Here is a 23,891-nt window from a genome sequence, read left to right on the forward strand (position 1 = left end):
TGACTACCTGACTAGTGTTAGACTTCAACAAACAAATCCAACAGTTTCACTTCTGAAATAGATTTTGAAGCAATAGTTGAACACTTTGTTGAATAACCTTCTTTGCTTTTCTTGCCAAGAGTGGGATGCTGAGATTGATGCCAGTCTCTTGTCTGTATATTAGCTGGTGACGCTAGAACCAAGTTTCAGTTAGCTTAGCATAAAGACTGAAAGTAGGGGGAAACTGCTAGCCTGGCTGATTTGACTATTTCTTTTTGTGCATGGATTCAATAAATAAGAAAGAACATGTTTAATAGTGAACTTTAGAGCTGATTTTGAAGAGAACCCAACTGTTTCACTCTTCCTCCTGTCTTTATGCTAAGCTAAGCTATTTGACTGCTTTATTAGCTCCATAATTAGCCTATAGACATAAAAGGGGTAGCAATCTTTCCCACAAATGCCGAGCAGTCTGTTAAGATTATTGAGTTAAACTGCAGATTTGTTAACCATCTGTCTTATCATCTCACGACTTGGCTGATGACACTACCCTTAAGCCTTAAGTTATAAAACTGAAAGAATTTTTTTTTTTTTTTTTTTTTACTCTAATACATTTTAATGTTTTGAACTAGGTGTCTATTCCACTTAAAGCACTACGAGCTGCTTCCTGAATGAGCCATACAGAGGAGGAATTATGTTGGCAGTGCTGGAATGAGTGCATGTATCGGTGGGTAATGGACTCTGAGAAACGCTGTAATGAAACTGTGTCGAGAACGAGGCCAAACGGAAGAAAAGGCCAGGCTGTGATGTAAGTGCCACTACTCATCATCTGGTGAAGTCAAGGTCGGGACCTTGTGCTGTCCCATGGTATTTGTGTTTAGCTTTTAAAGAAATGGCCAGAGAGTAAGCTTGGTGCACCGAGTTGGCTCTGCCCCTTCATTCCACTGACCTTGTTCAGAAAGCTTACAGGCAGCTAGGTTTTAAAAATAAAACCATTTACAACGACCGAGGCCGCTGAGTGTCGGTATTAATGGAAACCATCACTGCGCTGTTTTGCTCAGTAACTAGAAAGAAAAAAAAGCCTTGAAGCAGCTTCGACAGAGACCCGACGCCAAAGAGAAAATGCAACAGTGGTTTCGAATGCCAGCAAATATTTTTTGTGGCCGCACTTATTATAATTGCTGCTGACATGAATTGAAGCAGCGTCCTCTGTGAATGAGCTTGCTGATTCAGTGGCGTGAAAGCTGGCCCGGTTCGTGTGGCGAGCCTGCATGCCTGAAAATGTGGACGCCCTTCTCACAGTGGGGGCAGATTCGGACTTGGATGCTTCTGCACTGTGGCTACAACTCTGCTCGGCACTCAGTGGGGGTAACACAAGGAGCCCCATAGTGCTGTAATGCAATATTCATGGTGGGGTGTGAGCAGAGCAGTTAAACACAGCAGAGTTGTGAGAAGACCTTGCAACCCTCTATCAGGGAGCAGCTGCAGCTTGAGCTCGCTCCCCCTCTCCAAAGCCTATTCTCATGCTCAAGCATTGTCTCCTTCTTTCTCTGCCCTCCCCTGTTCCCTCTCCGCTGCCTCTCACTCAACCATTAATTTTTAATCACAACTTAAATGGCTGCCTTGGCTGCGGCTGTGGGGGCAGCAAGTCAAGGGCTCTTGCCTCTGGTTACAAAGTAGGAAATAAATTTGAAGAGATCAAGCTAAACATACAGGGAGGGAGAGAGGGCTGACTAGGGAGAAATGTACATGGAGGAAAAATATCAACTTGCTGCCGCCATTACAGCTTAATTAGAATTTCAACTCTTTCATCTTGGACTTTCCATTGCGACTGCTACAGGAAATTGAGATCAAATTAAGATAGAGAATTGGATTTTTCAAAGGTTTTTTGGAGGCCATGAGAAACTTTGAAAGGAGGGGATGAGTGGGTTTAGATAATATAAGATAGATTCCTAGATTTTGTCATATGGCCTACATGGACTGACACCAGAGCTTAAAACAATTAATCGACAAAGAAGATTTGTATTTGTGTTTTGATAATTGATCCATCATTTAAGTCATTTTATTCTTGGCAAAAACGAGTTGCTCCAGTTTATAAATTATGTATATCCGTTACGTTTATTCGTAATATGATATTTTCGGGTTATACAGCAAACGTGCAACGAAAGAAGCAAACTGAGAAAATACAATGAGTATTTTTCCTTTTTATTCATTTTAAAAGACCAAACTAATCAACCGATCAGCTGTGGGAATAATAAGCAAATGAATTGATAACTAAAATAACAATATTGCTCAAAAGCGACAAAAATACTAGTAGTATAAAACTAGAGCTTCTAGTAGGAGTATATAAACGGCTGACCTGCTCTTCGTGAACGACAAGGTTGTGTGGATGTTGTCAGTGAGGTGGCAGCACTCAGGTTTTTTACCCTGCATTATTTATTTTCCGTATTGGGGTGGTCTGACCCACTCTTGTAATGAGAGCTAGAGTCACGGTCTGTTTGGAGTCCCGGGGCAGCGCCGTGCGACCGTGTCCCTGGATCACTGCTCAACCACACAGGGCTCTACACAGACACTGTTTGCGCAGACTTCACTTGGACTGTAAAAGTCAAGCCTTGTTGACACATCTGTGCTCTCTCTCCCCGAGGCTAATGGCTATTACATCTGTCTGCTTCTTCTCAGAGGGAGAGGAAAACTACAAGAATCAAATGCTCTTTTGAAAACAGGCAAAGTGAAAACACTGACAGCTGATGGGAAGCCGACAGCCTCTTCTGAGGGGGAATTACCACCTTTGATCTTTCTCACCAGTGCAGTGAGGTGATTATATCGGTTTAAGTTTGGAAAGAAGTGTTGATGGTCTTATGGTGGCAGAGTGTCAGTGTTTATACTAACACTACTGTGTTTTTCCCAGGTCACTCTTCACATTATTAAGTAATGGCACATTTCTCTCAAGTGCGCCAATTAAGTGCATAAACACAATTTTCATCAAAATTACAGCTATTAAATCCTGCAGTGCACAGTGAACGTAGTCATTTTGTTTTCTGGTGTATTGTATGTGAAATCTTTGAGAACATATACACCTCTAAAACATATAATAAATCGCCTGCTTTTCTCCATCATTATATTTTGACAAGTTTGAGTAATTACTGCATAAGTGAAATACTGATACAATCACAATCCTAATTTGTCCATATGAGACATCATTTTCTAAATCTTCTAACTGAAATATGTTCAACGTTAGCAAATATCTCAATTGAATTATTGCATTTGAACAATGCTACTTGAATTTATAAAACACAGGCCGGAATGATATTACGTCCAATACTAGCCAATCACAGATTAGTTGTATCAAGGCTACCATACATTTTTATGCTGTTAAGATTATTAAAATTTCAAAAAAAAAAATAGAGAAAATGTTTTAAGTTTAAACTAATGTCTTTTAAATGTCTTGTTTTGTCTGACCAACAGTCCAAAACTAGCCTGGTATTACCAGACCCAAATTCACTGAAGTGGCCAGACCTTATCTATTCATGCAAACAACTGCAGTAACCTTTAACCAATTAGCATTGGCCACCATGTGACATATGTTGTGTTCCACCACCACCGCCACCATTGTTGAAACTACATTTAAAAACAAACACTTGACTTCAATGGCGTCGCACTGAGCCATCCCCCCCCGGTCACTGATTGGTCCGTCCATCAGAGCGCAGCCAACCTTTTTGTAAACAGGATTTCCAGACTATAAACGCAGCAAAGACTGAAGCTTTGACCACATGGGAGGCAGAAACAGGCTTGTTTAAAACCTGTTGTTATTTAAAATCAAACTAATTATGACAGTGGAAAAGAAAAGCACTTTCATTACAGAGATGACTGAAACAATCAACTGATGTTTCATGAGGATAGTCAATCATTCAATTGTTTTTGTCAATCCACTAATCCAATTGTCTCAGTTTTAATCAGCATCTGTGTCAAAGTAACAAGAGACTGCAGAACAAAAGATATGAAAAACAATCTGAAGGGATCCCTATCAAACATTATGATTAAAAAAGGGTATGACTCTTTTTGTATCGCACATAAATTAAAGTATATTATTGATAACAAAAATAACTGTCTATTAAGCTTCACTTCACACTTCACACAGACTTCAGTGTAAAATTCACTTCCCAGTTGGGTGGAGAAACATCCGCTGACACTCCTAAAACAGCTTAAGTGACTCATTGGCCATGTTTAGTTTAACATCCTCACCTCGATCAGCTCCTTGAACTGTGTAAATAATCCACCTATTGATCCTCAGCTCCTAACCTGACAAATTAACAAAATAAAGGCAGCAGCCTAACGGCATTCGCGCTAACTAGCAGACCTCTCCCAATCAGTTGAACACACACACACACACACACACACACACACACACACACACACACACACACACTCTCAGATGGGAGAAATCTCTCACTAATCAAGGACATCGATCACATTGCAAAACACATCTGTCTGCACCCCCACTACCCCACAAGTGCAGAACCAGATTGATTATGCTGACAGGCTCCGGACAGAGACAAAGACGAAGGGAGTTAAAAAAAAAAAAAAAAGAAGAAAAGAAAAGACAAAAGAAAAGAGGCAAAACAGGAAACAAAAGGAAAAGTGGCAATGAAAACCAAACACCGAAGGCAGACAACATGTTGGTCCAATCAAAGCTGAGGCAGGGCTAGATGTGTTCAAATCTGGTCTTGAACCACACATCTCTATTTGCACATCACTAATCTGTGTTAAAGAGGTGCATATTTATAATGCAGCCAAACGAAAGTGTAACTTATGAACCTTGAATGTCTCCATTCAAGTAAACTGAGCCATATAAATAAAGAATGTGAGACCGCAGAAAACACTGTGGTGAGTTTGCCACGTTGGGAGGCGGATGAGCAGCTGAACGTTTGAACCCGGGATCGGAGAGGACTGAGAATGAATGATAAGTCAGCCTCAGGTACGAATGAAACTCACGATGACACAAGCCTTGCATGTGAACATAAAACGTTTTTAGTCTTTGTTTACTCTCAGGAAAAACAAAAGTGGAGATCACTCGCAGCATGAAAATAAATTGGTTACAAAGACGGCAGTTTTAAATCCACTCTGCTGAGTGCAAGAAACGGGCATTGCTCTTCTCCATGTTATGTTCTTAAGGACTAAATCAATTTTAGAGCAGTATGATCCCCCTGAGGCATCACCAGAAGGAACTGGGTTATGCAACAATAAAAAAAAAAAAAAAATCAGCATCTACATCTCAACAAAGGAATCCTTCACAGATTTGAATAACAATGGAATTTAAAATTAAATAATGACAGACTAAAATGTGCACGTTTCGTGCAGAAAGGATGTCAGTCATGCAGAAAACGTGACACCAAAGAGAGCAGTGGCACGTCAAACGCTGATTGATATGGATTTTGTAATGGTGACTGATAAAGGCAACAATGCTCGGCTAAGATAAGGAAAGACAAATCTATTGCAACGACAAAGAGCAATTTCTTTACACGGCCTGTTCACCCTTTAGTGAGACAGAAAGCCAGGAGGTTTCATTACCAAGTGCAGCTGATAAAACCCCAGAGCTCAAGTGCAATCAAACACTACAAAGCTCTCAGGCAAAGCATGTCTCTGTCAAAGCTGCACACGCTTGAAAAATGTTTCACATTTTTTAGGTCTGTATCGGCACAGAGATCTACACCAAACTCCACAATATCCCTCATAAGATACAATGTCAACGTTTGTGGATCTTTCAATGTGAAAATATCTTTTTAACAACAAAACTAATCAGTTGTTCTTTCACTGCAACTGGAGAAGCAATCAAATAACTCCATTACTTAACATTACTCTTTACATTAGAGTTTCCCCATGTCCTCTACATGGGGCACATGCGATCACACGTACGAGACACGTGTACTACATGTCGTGCCATACGATAAAATATGTAATACGTGGAAACGTGTTCAAATGGGAATCTACACGGGCTTTCACACATTACACCATGAAAATGTTCCAAAACCACATGTTCCCTAATGGCCTTAAATACGTGTTTCACATGTGCACAATCACACGTGGTCACGCGAGTTATTTCTGGAAGGACTTTCTAACCAGCCCAATTTTATTCATGTTGTTGCGTTCAATAAATTAATTATTTCACATGGACAGTCAGCCTAACCTCAACGTGCCCAATACTTTCAATGATACATCAAAGGTTACCTTACTGACAAACAACCAACGGCTGCCGGTTAACGCGTGGTCATTATCTTTCCCAGCTATCCAGTTTTCACTGATGAAACTACGCGAGACAACGAGGGCGGCACAAATCTGCCCCATGTCGGAGAAACGTGAGCGCTCGCTACAGACGAGGAAGAGTTGGTGAAGGCGTGAGAAGCTGTGCTGACCATAGTTTGGTTTCATGTATTAAAACATGAGCACAAAGATGGATGCACGTATTTCTAGAACAATTTCTTTCAACATCTTAAACACAACCATGTCACAGAACGTACCGAGCACTTGAGTACAGATCTTGCTGTAGAAAGAATAAAAAAAACAATCAATAGTGTTCTTACTATTGAGTTTTTAATATTAAATGGGGGGCAAATCCATTATTTTCTCTTTATTGCACCGTGAAAAGTATTTTTAAAAGCCGACTTTAAAAGACACATTTTGGGCACCATTGTATTTAAAAAAATTTTTTTTTAAAGTAGTGGAGGTAATTGTTTCATTTTCTATGGAGATTATGATTTTATCAGGATATCTCAGAAGTGTAACAGATTACAATAAAATGTGGTGAACGATAGGTGGGTGCGATATCACCTGAAATCAATATCATGATTAATTGCCTCATTTACCTCTGTAACAATTAACATAATGGGATGATGTTAGATCACGGACATAATACAATATTTCCGTAAGTAATGGAAAAATAATCAAGTTGTTCTCTTTTATAGTTGTAAGTGGGGAGTTATCCACAACGCAAACATAGAGGGGTGTCATGGATAACTGCAGGTCGCGAGGCAATCTTATTGGCTGATTCAGCTCGTAAAAAAAAGAAGCCTTTTAAGACCATGTTTCAGCCTTTGAAGGGAAATATATGTCTGCATACAACGACATGTGCACACGGTCTATGTGTGCAGTCTGCGTAGTCATAAATCTTGGCTGCACTGGGCGCGATTAAATTTACGTGACCATGTGGATGTGCAGGGCATAATTTCGACTTTGGACAGCGCAGGATGTAAACAATAGGCCACAGTACATGCCTTTTTGTCAATGTTTGAAATATACAAATTTCAAAGCAATTGCACAAAACACTGTCTTTTATAGAGTTCCCAATTTAGCATGCAGGAGTGCCGTCGCTGAACCTGTAAGGACAAGCAGATCTGGTCTGGCAAAGTTTATTGCTCGGGGCTCTCTCTGGCTCCCATGCCTGTGTGCTCTGGTCTCTCCGCTCTCTCCTCTTCTCCTCTCCCCATTAACCGGCTGACAGATCAGTAATAAACACAGCCTGTCACCTTCAAGGCCTGCCTCTCATTTACTAGAGAACACATGAAACCTCACTCTCCCCTCTCTCTCTCTCTCTCTCGCTCTCTTTTCCCTTCATCCGCTGGGCTCATTGGAGCTGAAACCTGATTTTTGGCCTCTGCCGCCTCCGAGGCAGCAAATTCCTCTCCGCACCCAGATAGTCCTGAAAAAGGCATGAATATTAAATGGAAAATCCATGAATAAATAACCAAAAAAAAGGACTTCCGTAGCTGTGACCGCTTTCTGTCTCCCAGCAAGTGGATGACAGTGGAAGAGCACAGGGGAGAAATAGAGGAGAGGGGGGGGGAGGGGGAAAAAAACCAACAAAAAAAAAAACCGCACGACCACCTCAGGAGAGATGGTGGACATTTGTTAGGTAATTGGCTCTCTCTATTTGCAATCCCATGGTGCAGTGATTTCACACATAAAACAAAAGGGGTAATCACAAGGTAACAGTGCAGTTGATGGTTAGTGGAGCAAAATTCAGACGCAATATTTTCCCTGTTATTTCCGTATGGGGTGCAAGCGGAGGGATAAAAGCCATACATATTGCAACAGCTCAATAATGTATGCGCGGAAAATGCAAATGACAATGCAAAGAGAGCTGGAAGTGCTATGTGTACAAGGGGTATGATGTTGAATACGTAACAAACAAATAAAGAGAATCATCTATTTGTGATGTACACTCACTCGTCCCAAGGTATGTGGCTGTTAGACAGGAACAAGTAAATATAGATTTCTTTGCTTAAAGCAATTCCCATAAGTGCACTTAATATGTACTGTGCTAGATTCAGTGGTCTGTAGCTTTAACAGGGCACACTGGAGACATATCATCAAGACAAGCGTACAGTAGCTGCCAGAGAAGAAGTTACTGTATGTGCTGCTGCTATATTATGTGTTCACGCACATAATTTGCATATCGCAAATTGTAGTACCAGTAACATTAGCTGACAATCAGAGAACAGACGAACTGAATATGAGCAATTGAACAGTAGGTAAAGGAATTATTTGAACTTTTTTTTTTGAAAATTTAGATATTAATTAGATGTGTAATTTGTTGTTTTATTTTGGCGGAGTCCACAGTGGCGTGACTGTTTCCTGTAGTGTTTAACAGCCAATCAAAGAAAACAGAGATTTGATGGATTTTATAGTTAGTGTAAGAGCAGATGGAAAGGCTGGAAATCGTTCAAAAATGTTCAATACTGCCGAAACCTTGACTGCTACACCGGTTCCTGAATGAGAAAATAATAATAATAATAAAAAACAATCTCCTCTATTTTCACATTGGTATATTGATGCACTTGGGTGATAATTACTCAGTCTATTATAGTCACAACAATATATTACTGCCAGCATGTATGTCGCTGCAATTCGATTTCGCCAGTGAAAAAGAAAAGCCCTGCTGTGCCTTCTTATCAGTAATAGGGTTAAATTACATTTCTCATAATATCTAGTGCTTTCAAGCTGATACTATCTCTCAAGAGTGCATATTTCCATTCAAGTTCAACAATCTATAACTACACACGGGGTTACAGCTTCCAAAAATGTTACATTGCAAGAGCAAAACTATTTGCGTAATAAAATATCATTATGTACATTGTAAACTAAGGTTAATCAAAAACTGCGTTTAATAACTACTTAAAAGGGTATAAAAGAAGAAATGTAAGAAAATGGTGCTGATGCCGGGGGCTTAAGTCAGGAAAACTACTTTGTCGACCTCGAGGTCCTCTGGAACGACTACAGTCTCCAGTAATTGTGAGATTATATATGTCAATGGTTTACACTACTCAAGATAAAAAGATTCCATCATGACCTCCTGCCGGAGCTGACTTTCTCATCTCAGTAATTATATCCATGACTTCCTTTCTTGTAGTTAGAAGCCTCAACAAAAGACAGCTCCTCCGTACCTGCTGGAGAGCCATCAATGTGACTAATCTTCACAGGCAACATTCACAAAGCATTTACTGAGTTCATGTGTTACATCACAAGAGTCATACATTCAGCTTCAAACTGAATGAAGAGCTAAGAGGGACCTTGTCTTCTTTAACAGCTGCTAAAGGACTCTGTGCTTTTTTTTTTTTCCCTCTAATGGTTTAAGATTACTTCTTTTCCTTCTGTACTTTCTGCGACAAGAACCGCATGCTATTATCGTGATTAATTTACATGTCGAGGTTACGTGGTCTTATAGTACGCCGGATAAAAGTCCACGAATGCCAATGGAACGGATACACACTGCAGAACTGATTGTTTACATCACCGAATCAATTTTCAGCACAATCAGCCAGCACTTCTTTGAAGCCAGCAAATGAATGCAAGACGGAGCAAAAGCCACGAGATGTCTTGAGCTAATGAACCATATTCTGAAATCTGTGGACTGATCCTCAAATGTTGCACTTCTTTGACTAATTCACTGTTTCTGTCAGTCACTGCTTGCACAAGAGATTTTACTTCTCGCTGGTTGAGCGCTCTTTAAACAAGATTTTAAACCAACAGCTTCACTTTAATGGAACATTACACTGGGTATGCACCCTTCATGCTTGGAAGCAATGGGATTTCAATGCTTTGGATGCGTCATTACAGGAAGGACAAAAATAATTCTCGGTTAGTTGTACTGCACAGTAGAAACTTCAGGCTGAACACCAGTCAAAGCGGGAATTTAAGTTGAGATGGACAGTTCTATTTCTGAGTAAATCCTTGGAGGAATCTAAAGTTAGGCCTGAAAAAAGGCAGATGAGTGTAGGTTTTTTTTTGTGGAAGGAAACCCATCCACCTCCATCTCTGGGCACAAGTACGGATGACAGAGGGGTCGAACATCTGACGCCACCACATATTAAACTGATGACAGTCAGTCATCTAACTCAGATCTCCGTTAGACTACGGGATCTTTTTCAGATTTGTCCAGATACCTTCAGGAAATCGTGATTTTGCGATCAGGATAATTAACGCAAATAAAACTGTGTACCAGAGGAAACCGGAACAAGCAGAAAAACAGGAAGTGATTGGGTTTGCGGGAAATATGCCCTTTACAACAACATTTTCTAATGAAATGCTTATTATCAAGGGAAGTGATTACATATTACTGTATGCTAAAATCCAGTAGAGAAAATACTCTGCAAAAATCCAGTATTTTTGATCACAACAACCATGAAAAAAACACTCCTGGATGGGCTGAAATACTCTGATAAAACAGAACCCATCTGGTAGCTAATTGTGACGCATCCAAATGGTTCAAAAGTAGCCCAAAAAGATTGAAGTCATGGATCCCTGCATGCCACACGATAATGAACTGTCCACTGTGACCTGTCCTATTTTATCATCATGTTGAAGTTACAGTCAGTTGTAATGGGCCTGCTGAGGATTATAATTGGCTTTACATCATTTCGTGTGTTTGCTTCTCTAAGACGGGCTAATGTTATTTAAGTGTTTTTGACAGGGCCCTGTCATTTTATATTAGAGTTACCAAGCACTGCATGTTTAAACTGTCAGAGGTATTGTGGCGTATGGTTTGTGTTTCACTTTTCTAGCTGTGTACACAGCCACACCGTACAGAGGATGTCAGGCTAGTAAAATACGGGGGAAGTGAAGGACAGCTATAAGGAATAGAAAAAAGAAATGTGGGTTCATGTCAGAGAGCCAAATAGCTTTCAACACCCAGACTGACTTTCAGCTTGCGCAGGAGCACACACACGCAGATACAAACGTCCACAGGATGTGATCATAAACCATCGTGCACATCCCTTATTGCCAGCTGTATGTCATTTTAAATGTCAGAGACTCCTCCACAGGGCAATGGCTGATCAACCTGAGTTTGGATGTAGCATTACCGAGCAAATTATCTTTAAAACCAACTGGCTGGATAGAAAGGCTGCATTAGATTATCTGATAATTGCTACATGCAACCATTTATACGTGCATGACCTATCTTATCCTTCCTCTCAGGCTTCCAGCTGTATTATTATGATCCTACCAGTAATGCAAAATGTTTGCTTGTACTACAGATACAACAAAAGACAACCAGATTGCGGCATCATGCAGCTCTCAGCTTATCTGTTCGACATGCAACTTGGACAAATCAAAATAATTCTCGTTAATATAGAATGTGAGCAGCAACTCATTTCTAATCATAAAATGATAAAGACTTTAAGTGGCTGATGAAGAAGGTCAATATGTTTTCCCCTGGAGCTACCAGACCAACTGGTGAATATTGTATTTTAGGTTTTGGACAATATTTTACATTTTTAGGTCATCTTTTGCCTCAATGCGAAGTGATTATTGCTGTAATATGAACTCGTAGAGGCCGTCAGAAAATCTCAGCGGTTAATTCTTGATAAAGAGATAATGTGAAGTATCCAGGCTTGTTGTTGTTGTGAGTTAGCCACCAGCTAATATTCATCAAGGCTCCCACTCTCATTTTCCACAAGATCGCAGAATTTGCTTAATGAAACTTTCAATCTCAGCAGCAGCACAAAGCCACACACTTTCTACATGTTGCAAAATACCCGACCAACACATTCAACTTTAACACCCTAATGAAAAATGCTTTATCGTTATGCAACGAAGCAGTGATTCACTGCACAGAAGTGTCCTTCCCTTCTTCGGGCTCATTGTGATGAGGCGTGAATGTAAGTCAATATTGTCAACGTAAGCTGCTGAAGGAGCAAAAAAATACTCGCGCTAAGCCCTCCTGAGTAAGATGAGCGGCAGCGCCTTGACCCGTGAGACGCAGTGGGAATTGAGGTGGAATAGGGGGCGACCGAGCAAGGGAGTGAGATAGTGAAAAGCTCGCCGGTGACAGACGAATAGGACGGGCCGGACCGTGCGGGTTCGTGTGGGTCAGGATAACCGAACCAGATTCCTGACTAACGTGAGCAGCTGGGAGCATGTTGTGATCAACGCACACGACGTAACAAGAGCATGTAATTTATGCAAAGCTGTGCTCATGCACAGAATGAAGACATAATGCAACGGGACACGTTAGCTACTCCAACAGCTCCCCGTGTGTTTGATTTGCAATATAAACAAATAGTGTCGTATTGTGAGTTGGGTAAAGAAGTTTGATGCATAATGAATAAACAAATGTGCACATTTACTCCTTTTTTTTTTGTTTGTTCAGTGTGACTTGCATGAAGGGAACCTGATATTCAAGCGGTTCTTCAATGACATATTGTGTTACACCCACTGTATGTACAGAAATACTGTCTTGTGTTTGTGTCCGTTTTTGGGGGAGATCAATGACCTTAAATATGAATTAGTTATATTTATGTACCTATTTCCATTCTGTTTATATTTACATTTTACAGAGCGTTTTTAGAAACATGGTTGGAGGTACTTGGAGCATTTCAAGCAAAACTACTATTCGAAATTTGCTCGAAACTATTCTACTAAAATCTGCTGTTATCAGGTTTCAGTTGTTAAGAATTGTGGTGATGGTTGTGTGTGTGTGTGTGTGTGTGTGTGTGTGTGTGTGTGTGTGTGTGTGTGTGTGTGTGTGTGTGTGTGTGTGTGTGTGTGTGTGTGTGTGTGTGTGTGTGTGTGTGTGTGTGTGTGTGTGTGTGTGTGTGTTTGGCTGAGGATGCTTGTATCCAGTTACACATGAGAGAGCCAGAGCTGGAACAAAGCTGGGAGGCAGTTGGATGTAAGGAAGACAGAATTACAGCAGCGTTAAATCTCTCGGCAGGTAAAGACATGCGAACTGCCACCGATTCAGAAGAAAAGTAATCCACTGCGGGCAAGAATTCTTTATGGATAGCACAAATTTAATGTCATGACAACACAACCGCAGAGTAAAGGCGTACTTAAATGTGCTCCTCTTTTGTATGAGACAGTCTTAGGTCGTTTTTTTTTTCTCAGATCTGAAACGTTCATTGTTTGGATGACATCACCAATTTGTCCCACTGAGAAAATTTCAGGTTATCACAACTGAAGTGGAAATGAACCAAGAAGTAATTGTGGAATGGGAAGTAACACATTCTCGAGTCGAATATCGTAAATAGCACGCGGAATCGGGCGATTACAAGAAATTGGGGGAAGGTGGCGACCCCAAGAGCAGCCGGTAGCTGACAGTTGTTAAAGAAATCTTCCTAATGGAAAAACTGACACATATGTTGAGACTGTAAGAAGCAAAACTGGAAGAAAAATGGGCAATTTTAACACATTTAAGGAATATGATACGGGATAGTCTACATCAGCAAGACCATAAAATTGGCTACCTTGTTTTATATTTGTTATTTTCAGCGAGATACGTCAGACTCCTAATAAAGATTTAATTGGAAAATAAACAGGCGGCAGGTACCATAAAAATTAATATTAAGATCTATTAGTGGTTAATAATTTACGACAGGGCGACTTCAACAAAGCCATATTTATTTATCCACCAATAAAAACAAACTGCTGACTCATAAACCACCCGCTACTGTGAGTTTAAATAATGCAGGTACAGATTTCCCTCCAACAACCTGTGCCAACAACGGCTAACCTGTGTCAGCATGTTTCATTTACGGTCAGCCTTTTTATTGAAGATCATCAATTCAAGATCACTTAAAAGTGAAAATGAAAACAAAAGTAAACACCAGCAGCCTAATTTTCCACTTCATCTTTCGTGGAGCAGGAAAGTACCACATGTTGACAACTTATAAAAGCCACTTGAACAGTATTTACGGACTTCTAAAACCTTGCATAGCAGTAATGATCTTTTTTCGAGACCTGCTGACATCCCACCTAACAAGAACTTCATTTAATCCTTCACTGTTGAGGTCTGAGCTCAACCCCTAAAACTGTTCATTATTTTCACAAAAAGGGAGAAAAGGCCATTATATCCAGTTTAGTGAAAAGAAAAAGGGCACAGCTCCTGCTCCATTTTACCTTGAGCCTCTCAAAAAAAGCCTTCTCCATCGAGCTGAAAAGATGTGAAAGAGGCACAGCTGCATAAACAATCCTCTCAAGTCTTTAGAGGGTTTTGAAATATTAACAAAAGAGCTTGCAGGTACATCATTTTGCAGCAGCAGCTATTGCAGCAGAGGGAAAATGTGTTTGAGTCCTATTATAAATCACACAATACAGCAACAACATTGCACATCCAGGCCTGGCTTGTCCCCCAGGCAACCTGACAGCAAAATCCTGTCTTTACTGATGGCTCTCATAGAGAATGACTGTGTGTGTGTGTGTGTGTGTGTGTGTGTGTGTGTGTGTGTGTGTGTGTGTGTGTGTGTGTGTGTGTGTGTGTGTGTGTGTGTGTGTGTGTGTGTGTGTGTGTGTGTGTGTGTGTGTGTGTGTGTGTAATTTTGTTTTATTAATGAAAATATAGTAATCAGGTAGTGTGCCTGGCATTATCACTTTTTCACATTGCCATTTAGGCATGTGTGAGAGCATACAAACGCAGAGGGAGAAAAGCTGATATAAAAAAAATAAGAGATCCTTAGTTGGCTCAGGCTAATTTCATCCACTCCACTTCCCCTGACATGAAAGAAGTAGGACTTACAGATCTTGTGCTTCCCTTTCATGGGGAATTTCACCAGTAGCTCCTGGGGGTTGGTGCAGATGAAGACGAATGGAGAGGCGGACTCCTCACAGGTATCAGGAAACTGCAGGGTTGGGGGAGGGTGGGGATGATGAAAAGAACAGTTTAGTAACATCTTACACAAAAAATAGCATGTCCATCTTGTGCACAGAAAAATATGTTGAAGCTGATGATGGTGTCCTGGGTATGATTCATTCAGCGAGTGTCTGTTTGCACGCCTACATCATGCTGGATGTCCTCACCATGCCTGATGTAATACTCCATGCCTGACAGCAACTGATAGTTATGAGTCTCACTGGGTCTTATGCACTATAATTGCACTGCTAATGATGCAGAGGCTAATGAGAGCAGCTGCACCGCTTGTGAGCATTGAAGAAGACACAAAATGGATAAGAACCAGCTTCAAAATCCAAAACCCTTCTCAGATGTTGAACAAACAATAGTGAATCCCAATAATAAAATTGGTAAATGTAGAATATCCATGTGCTCATCTATTAATTACCCATTAGGCAATAGTTGTTATATATATATGTACATATATATATAACAACTATTGCCTAATGGAGAGCTTATATATATATATATATATATACACACATCACATTTAACCACACTAATAACATATTAATGCACACCATATAACATGCCATACCACATTCCTATGAAGGCGGGGGTGTTTTGCAGCCCATAATTGACAGCAGCCCACAGCAGAGGCCCCGAGACAAGAGAAAAGCTCCCGCTCTCCGTGTTATTGATTGGACTCTCAGGTGAGAGTAGGGAATTGACTGACACAGTGACAAAGGAGTCATCTTTCCCATCACTGGCAGCCAACGGCTCTCAGCTCATCCAATTTCCTCCAGCGCTATCAGATAGTGCCCATGATTGCATCTAGCCGGCCAGGAAGCGGCTCGTTTCATGACAGCATGCTTTTTCCTCACCACCACCTCCCCCCTCCCCTCTCTCTCTTATTCACAGCCTCTTGATCTCCCTCAAAGGAGCACTGAAGGTTGTGACAGATTTGGGGCTTTTAAAGGAAATCAACAGAATCTGCAACCCCTCCTGTACGGTCCCCGACAAACCGCGGGCAGATGATAGAGATGGTTATTTCAGATTGAAGTCCATGTCGACTGGAGTCTAATACACTGGCAAGTGATGAAATATGTAAACACTCAGAGTTGTTACACATTGGTGGGGATCCCTAGAAGAGTTCCTTGATTACGCCTTCCTGTGGCAAATGACCTTGTGATTCCAATTACATTAGGTTGAGCAGAAAATTCCCCTTGAACAAGATTATCTGTGATTTAGTAGTTGGATTCAAGAGCGTGAAGGTTGTTGGTAAAAAAAAAAAAAAAGATGTTGTTTTAAGGGATAAGGTAGATGATATGCTATATTCCCATGAAAAGCTCAGAACCAGCAATGAGTTTACGAGGATTGATCAAACAGTTCTGAAATCGTTACTGTTGCACACGAACGCAGCGCAGCACAGTAACGTGTACGGAGCAGGGGGAAGCAAACATGTCCATGATTAAGTATTCCAAGTTATGTCATCTGATCAACACCCGTTTCTGTAACCATTGCTAAGTGAGCATTTGTAATTTCTCCATTGATCTGAAACGTGAGCAGAGAGCGCATCAAATTTTGTGTCAAACTTGGAAAATTGGCAACAGAGATCCTTGAAAATGTTCGGAAAATCTACAAGAATGAAGCAACGAGCAGGGCGAAGTGTTTGAGTGGCATTTATGTTTCAAGAGGGGCTGAACGTCAGTGTCTAAAACCACAGAAGGCGCATCAGGTCAGTAGCTAACCCAGTTGGATTTTCTTCGACAATCACGGCGTTGTGCACCGTGACTTCCTCCCTCAGGTTCAGACTGTAAATCCTGACTTGTAATGTGACATTCTGAGACGTTTGATGGAAAATATTCAGTTCGAAGCACCTGAACTATGTTGCGGTGGCACTTGGTCGCGTGTTTGACCAGAACTGGCAGGAAAGTCAGACGGAAGTCTGAACGTACGTCGTCGTGCGCAGTGGGGATACACACAAACAGTTGTGTCACAAATTAAAAGAGAAGTTCAAATCCAGCAAACATTTAACTTATTCTATCGCCCCTTTATGTTTACAGTCACAATGGCAATCTCACTAGCTCCGACCTTGTAACACTTCCATATCAGTCCGAACTTAATTCTGCTATATTAACATAAAGGCCACAGCAGCACAAGGTTAAACATGCAGAAAGAGAGAGCGAGAATGTGCGTGTTGTCCTGCCTTCCAAGGTCACTGTAATAAATGTAATATTTAAATTATTATGTCTTACGAACAAAAGAGTTCAACAAACTATCAAACACTGTGAAGAGCTGTTGTTTTTTTTTGTTTGGTTTTTTTTTTGCTGAGGAGCTCAAATATCCTCATATATGAGATCAGTTAAAAAAAAATTAAAAAAAAAAAAAAATTAAAAAAAATTCCTTTTCCGGTGCCATTGAAGAGGTTAAAAAAAAATAAAATAAAAAAAAATCCAAGTAAACAGCATACACTCTCCTTATATTAAGATTTCATTAATGTTTTAAAATGTTTAAAAATGCAACAAAATTCTTTATGCAGCATGACAGCAACTTGAGAATTAAAGGCAAGTCTCATGCTGCGTTGGGATTGTCTACTACATGGAAAAGTGAACAATCGGCACACAGCACTGATTTAATGTCCTGTTTTTTAGTTCTTGTGCATACCAGCAAAAAGAGAGCGGTAATAAGCATCCATCGTTCCCGCAGTGGTTGTTATGACTTGAAAATAAGTTCTAAATACCATCAATGATGTAGCATGCTACTCTTTGCATAAATGTGCGGTCGTGTCTGAGTGAAGCCCGAAAGGAACATTAATGTTAAAGATGCCCCAAGTCTGACAAAAAGTCATCACTTTAACAGCTTGAAGAACAAAGTTACATATTTCATGTGTGAAAGGGGGTTTATTTTTGCGCACAAGTGGTGTGCCTGCAGCATAAAAAAAAAGTAGAAAAAAGAAAAGATCAAAAAAATTATACTGAACTTCAATCACCATGAGAATATTCCTATGATCTACAAATAATTACATGGGAAGAGCAGGGAAAAGAAAAATGTTTTATAAGTAAGAAGCGAGACTGAAGTCGAGATTTTAAAAAAAGAAAAGAAAAAGGGAATAAGAGATGATTCAATAGGAAGAAATCCACATGAGGCCCTTCCTAAAAAAGATGAGCCTTATTTGAGATCATCACACACACACACACACAAAAAAAAAAAAAAAAATCTCTCATTACACAAGATGGCTGTATTGTCAGTGGTACTCAAGGAAACAAAATGGTGGTGGTCTCGCTGAATTCAGATGAAACGAGCGTAGCTGCAGCCAGAGCTCAAGTGTGCTCATGTGAGACCCTGCCAGTTGCCTGTTCTTTCATCCTCCATTAGCTAATTAGCATTTAAAGCTGTTGAATGTGCTGCTTTGCCTCACTACCCCCCCTCCCCCCCCACACCTAATTGTTTCCATTCCACGTTAATCAAAAGGGCACGAAACGTTGTGGTTGTGTGACAAGGAGGTTTCCTAAATCCCTCCATATTCATCAGGAAGGATCTAATGCAGCCGGAGTGGACCTGCTTCCAGATGCAATTAAAGCCCAGCTTGTTATGAAACACAGGTATCGAGTTAAGAAAAGCGTGAAGTGAATTTACATGAAAACACGAAGGGTGACAACAACCGTCACGTGACTCCAGCATTGGCACACTCGTCGTTTGTGTGCCAGTTTGTTAGCATGGTAGGTCAGGCTTGCAGCCCAAAGGCATTCTGTGGGGGGAGTGGGTGGGGGTGGGTGGGGGGTCTGATGTGGTCGAGATCTGAGGGTGTATGTGTACAGTTCCTGTGACAGCTGCATTAAAACGCCTCGGCGTGAATTGTGAGTCACTGGTTGATTGTTTTCAATTTTCTCGCTGTTACAAGTCACAAAATGGCAAGACAAAAAGCTTCTACCTGCTCATAAACATCTCTGACTTTTGGCTCGGGTTCAACACAGTAATGCATGTCTACCGCCTGGCTGGCTTCCAAACTGCTTTCAGAAAATAGACACAAACACACCTTAACCTTGCCAGCATGCCAACTGATAATAAATCCAGTCTTCAGTCAGGTGTTTTAACAAAAGCCCATTTTCACATTTGTTTTAGCTGTGGATCAGCTTGAGGGTGCACAATTCAGCCACCTAGTTAGAGCACTTAAAGGAGTAGTTTTTTTGGGGAAATATGCTTAACAGTTGTTGTTTTTTTAACAGGAGTTTGACATCAGTCGCATGTTTCTGATTTGCGGTCACTGGCCCCACCGACCTACCCAAATGTTTATCGTTAGCCGCCTCTCTACGCTGTTCTTTTCTCTCTCTGCTCTCCCCAGCAGGTCGAGACAGACGGCTGCTCACCTCCGAGTCTGGTTCTGTCGAAGGTTTCTTTTTGTTAAAAGGAACTTTCTCCTTCCGGCTGTCGCTCGTGTAGTAATAGCTGAATTGTTTGGTTCCTCTCTGTAATGTTGTAAGGACTTCGCTATGTTAAGTCCCCTGAGAAGACTTGGTTGTGATTTTGCACCGTGTGAATACAATTGAATTAAATTGAATCTGTATGGTAAATTTGAAGCAACTGATAGCAGCGAGTTAGCTTAGCGTAGCATAAAGAATGGAAAAGGGGAGAAACAGCTGGCCTTTATCGCTCTTAAGGGAAATTTCCGTTTTTTTTTTTTCACATTGCCAAAAGGTTTCTGTTTGGTATAAATTATCCACACACCCCCCCTACCCGGACCCTCAGTTATGATGGACATGCGTGAAACACATCTATGTAGCACACCCACATGTAACCTTGATTGTAAGATGTAATGAATGGTGAAAGCATCAGCTGTCTGCACGCCGAGTCCGAAGCAGTAATGTACACAGATGAAGAAACCATGATTTGGCCTTAAAGCTAACATGTTATATATCTTCTTCTTCTTTTTTTTTTTTTTTTACTCTTACAAAAAACCAAAAACTAGAAACAACATGTTGCGTTTGTTAAGAAATATATGTACGGGGCTATTTTTTTTTTTTTAGCCAGTTAGCCAGTTTCCTGGAGTCTCGTCACCCTTTCCTTTGGACGAAGCCAGGCTAACGGGCGGCTATTGGTTGCTTTGAATTTACTAGAACAGTTGTGAGCTCTGCATCTGTAAGCGAGAAGTCTTGTATTTTGTATATGTTGTGGGAGCTTAAACTGTAATTTAGCAGTTAGTTTTCTACATTCAGAAACATTCTATGTTTAATCAGTCCCGCCAGAGAATGAACAGTATGTGCCCAAACAACTTAACCTGAAGCATCTTGTTATTTACTGCAACAGTCTGAAAAAGCATGCTGAAGAGGGATGTGTGGGAGTTAAGCAGGCAACGTGCTGCAAATATGGATTCAAAACATTTAACAAGAGCCCAGCTGAATGAAGGCCGACACAAAAAACTCAACAGCAGAAAATGAAGAGGTGAAAGATTCATGCTGCATCACAGCACTCTTTGGAGACCGCCAATTTAATAAACTGCCCACTATTTAATTTGCTGGCAGCAAGCCAGAGGGGATTCAACAATAACCAACTGTAATAACATGAAATTCACAAGTTCATTGGAAAAAGAAAAATAGGGACAGCGGGGCACGCGCTGCTGGTCGGAAGCCTTTAGCTTTGAGGGATAACAGTAGCTGAGGGGACACCGTGACCCGACTGCTCTTAGCACACATCCGTATAATAATCTACACTTCATAGTTCATCAGCTCCCCTTCCTCAACACATCATCTGCCATCTATACACTGTGCCGTTCCGTCTTGGTACAGTCCAAATAGCACGAGTTACGATCAGCGTTTGATGAAAACAACATCTATCTTAATAAAACCAACTAAAATAGAGCCAGGATTTGACAGCAGGAACACAAACCTTTGAGTCCAAGCTTGTCAAGTAACAGCTCAACAAGCCAACACTGTTCCCTCTCCTCTCTCTACAATGTCTCTCTCTCTCTCTGGCTCTTTTCAGCTGCTGTCGGCAATTAAGGGCAGCAGAGACAAGTAATCTCCTTCTGGGCGACAGGGCCAGACCAGAACAGGCATGTGGAGTGGGCTGTGCAGTTAGAAGTGGGGGGGTTGGGGGAACTGCGAGGCTGGCCCCTGCCTCAGCCCTAGCCAGGCCCTGCTTGGCTGCACTCAATCTCAGCCCAATAAAAAGCCCTTCATTGGCAGGGTGCAACTGAGCCAGACGGGCTGGGAGCATGTGGCTTTTAAAAATGAGGAGGGTGGAATAAGGGGGAGGGAGGAACAGGGACGGAGGGATGAGGTGGGGGGGGGTGTGGGGAGGGGGAGCCGGAGAGTAAAAATGAGGAATACAATTCGGCAAGAAAAGACAGATAATAAGAGTCTAAGGTGAGCGAGAAACACAGAGGCGGAGATTTTGATAGATAGGGAACTACACAAAACCAACTGTGTCTCCCCTGAAAGGACTCTTTTGAAATACTGTTTAGGCAGTTCAGTCAAGGCTGGTTTCACCCTGGGAATGGAGAAACAGATGGGTTGTCTCTGGGCTATGGGCTACATGCGGGAGGTGAAAGGGTGTTGTTGGGAACTGTATGCAACAGCGAACAGTTCGCCAATCGTTCTTTAATCCATCGTGTTTCCCCAAACAACACAAGCCTGTTTCTGGCATTCATTAACCCTCCAACAAATGCAGCTGCCCTCAGGAAAGTTGTACTGTAACTGCTTTTCAGCCTTTCTGCACGCACTAAGTGTGCTATTTGTTTTTCCGTCGATGCACAGCACAGGAACAGAGTGCACACGAACAGCTCAGACATGCAAAAGACAATCTGCTGCGCGTACATGATTTAGCATGTATTTATCATTTTAAACAGTCTGGATTAGAAACACTAGCTCCAAAACATATGTAAAAACTGGAGAATGAAGTAAATGAATTAATAGTGTAAATGGAGGGTTTCATGTAAAATCTCAAGCCACTGTATCCACAACATGTTAATACTGATAATTGGCAATGAATGCTTGGTCAGATTACTGTTGTTTACTTTACAGACATGAGTCATTTGTGGGTTTTTATTCAAATGTATTTTCTGGCTGTCTAAAGAAAAATGTGTCTGAACAGAAACCGCCACTTTGTTAAAAAGGTCAAGTTCAACCAAATTCAAACTGACGTGCAATTTGTTTAAATCAATTCAAAAGCAATCCATATAGTGCAATGGCCCATCCATCTGTGGTTATTCAGAGTGTCTTATCCTTCACTATAGACTTTACATTTTCCACTGTGGTTGTCAATCAACTGCACTCCAGACTGTGGTGGTGCTACTGGGTTTTTTTACAATGTGGCTCCAGATCTGTCGTTACCGTTAAACCCTCCCTTGAAGCATAACCAACGAGCCGCACATCATTGCCTATAAATCTCGCGATCTTATCAGCGATGGCTTTTTTTTTTTTTTTTTTTTTTTTTTTACAAGCTCCTGGAAAGGGTCCTGAGGATAAGTGTGGTGAAAAATAGGCAGCCTGACGAGTTTGTACAGTTGATGTCGCTCCACTCATTTCTTCACTGCGTTATCTGGGTGGAAAGCCAGCAAGCGAGTCCACAGATTTGTTGTCATTAGCTGCTTTTTCTAAAGTTGGCAAACATTCTCATCTTTGTTGGTAACTTTGTCATCTACAGTGTGAAACCCCAAAATACTTTAGAAAACAGAAGCATCTGAGAAACTGTGTGTGGATTATCCAATAAACCCACCTCCATTTCTGTCTATTAGCTTAGTTAAATCATAAATCGAATTCATAGAACGCTTTAGGAGTGCCTCTGCTGCTGTCTGCTGCCCTTTTTGACTTTAAATTGATGGTGTAATCTTATTCTATACCATCACAGATTATGGGATAGTCATGACTCACGACAGCTAGCACACAGCCAGCTCTTATCCACGTTATCTTCAGACTGAACCAATCGGCAGCGGATGAGGTCTGTATTTGAGACAGGCTGCCATTAAAGACTTAAAAGATTTGAATATCTATAAAAAATGACTCCCATATTTTAGCAGGAATCTTCCACGTTCTCTGATTTACTCCCATCTGCTGTTTGCTGTTAATGCAAACGCACTTCTCCATCTGTTTCACATTAAAAGCCTTCCAGCAGTTCAGGAGAAACAATCTTTTCACGTTACATTTACTGTGAAACATCTGCAGGAAGTGCTGAGTTTCATTAAGGGCAACTACAAATGAGGAAAGCGCAGCAAAGTGGTGTTGATCAGACTGAACGAAACGGTGAGTAAGAACAGCGTTGGTGTTGAAAAGGGAAAAAGAGCAACATCGGTTTTTGCATATTGCTTGAATGTCGTCGCGCCGATGACAGTCATGGTGAAAAAATGTAAACTTCTCAGTTACCATGACAACCATTACGACGGCGTCGTTTTGCATTTACCGACTTATATTTATGCCCGTTTATTAAGTATTTATGCATTCAATGTAACAACACATCTGCGCAGGACTAAAAAGCCTTTAGATCTTTCTAGAATGTGACTTGCAAAGGTTTATCTGTTAAATATTTAGTGATACCAATATGCTCACTGTTGTTTTTCCATGTATGAGAGATGACCGCCCCCCCGAAGTCCAAAATAGACCAAGTGATTGCATCAACAGCTATTTAAATCCAGGTGGGCTGTTTGTCTGTGGGCGGAACTGCTCAGGTGGAAAGGAATATTTTGTTAACTGGTTTATTCATGGTAACGCAGAGACTCGATTGCAAAGGTATCAAGGGTTCATGTAAACAGCTTAACGCAAACGAGAATTACACCGTATCTATAAATGCACCCTGTAGCCACTTCAGAAACCTAAAAGGA

At 41.0% G+C, this 23,891-nt stretch overlaps 1 protein-coding gene across 1 annotated transcript in view; it reads right to left on the bottom strand.

Moving 5' to 3' along the window:
* Positions 1-23,891, bottom strand: part of trip4 (thyroid hormone receptor interactor 4) — a 68,294-nt gene that overhangs the window by 25,396 nt on the left and 19,007 nt on the right. Inside the window, exon 12 of the mRNA XM_069705626.1 lies at positions 14,984-15,086. Coding sequence (XP_069561727.1) covers positions 14,984-15,086 — 103 coding nt within the window. The remainder of the gene's footprint in view (positions 1-14,983; positions 15,087-23,891) is intronic.

Source organism: Brachyistius frenatus, unplaced genomic scaffold (genome assembly GCF_029030835.1).
Source record: "Brachyistius frenatus isolate BFR_SWC_R1_liver_20210118 unplaced genomic scaffold, ASM2903083v1 Contig_58, whole genome shotgun sequence".
Classification (NCBI taxonomy): domain Eukaryota; kingdom Metazoa; phylum Chordata; class Actinopteri; family Embiotocidae; genus Brachyistius; species Brachyistius frenatus.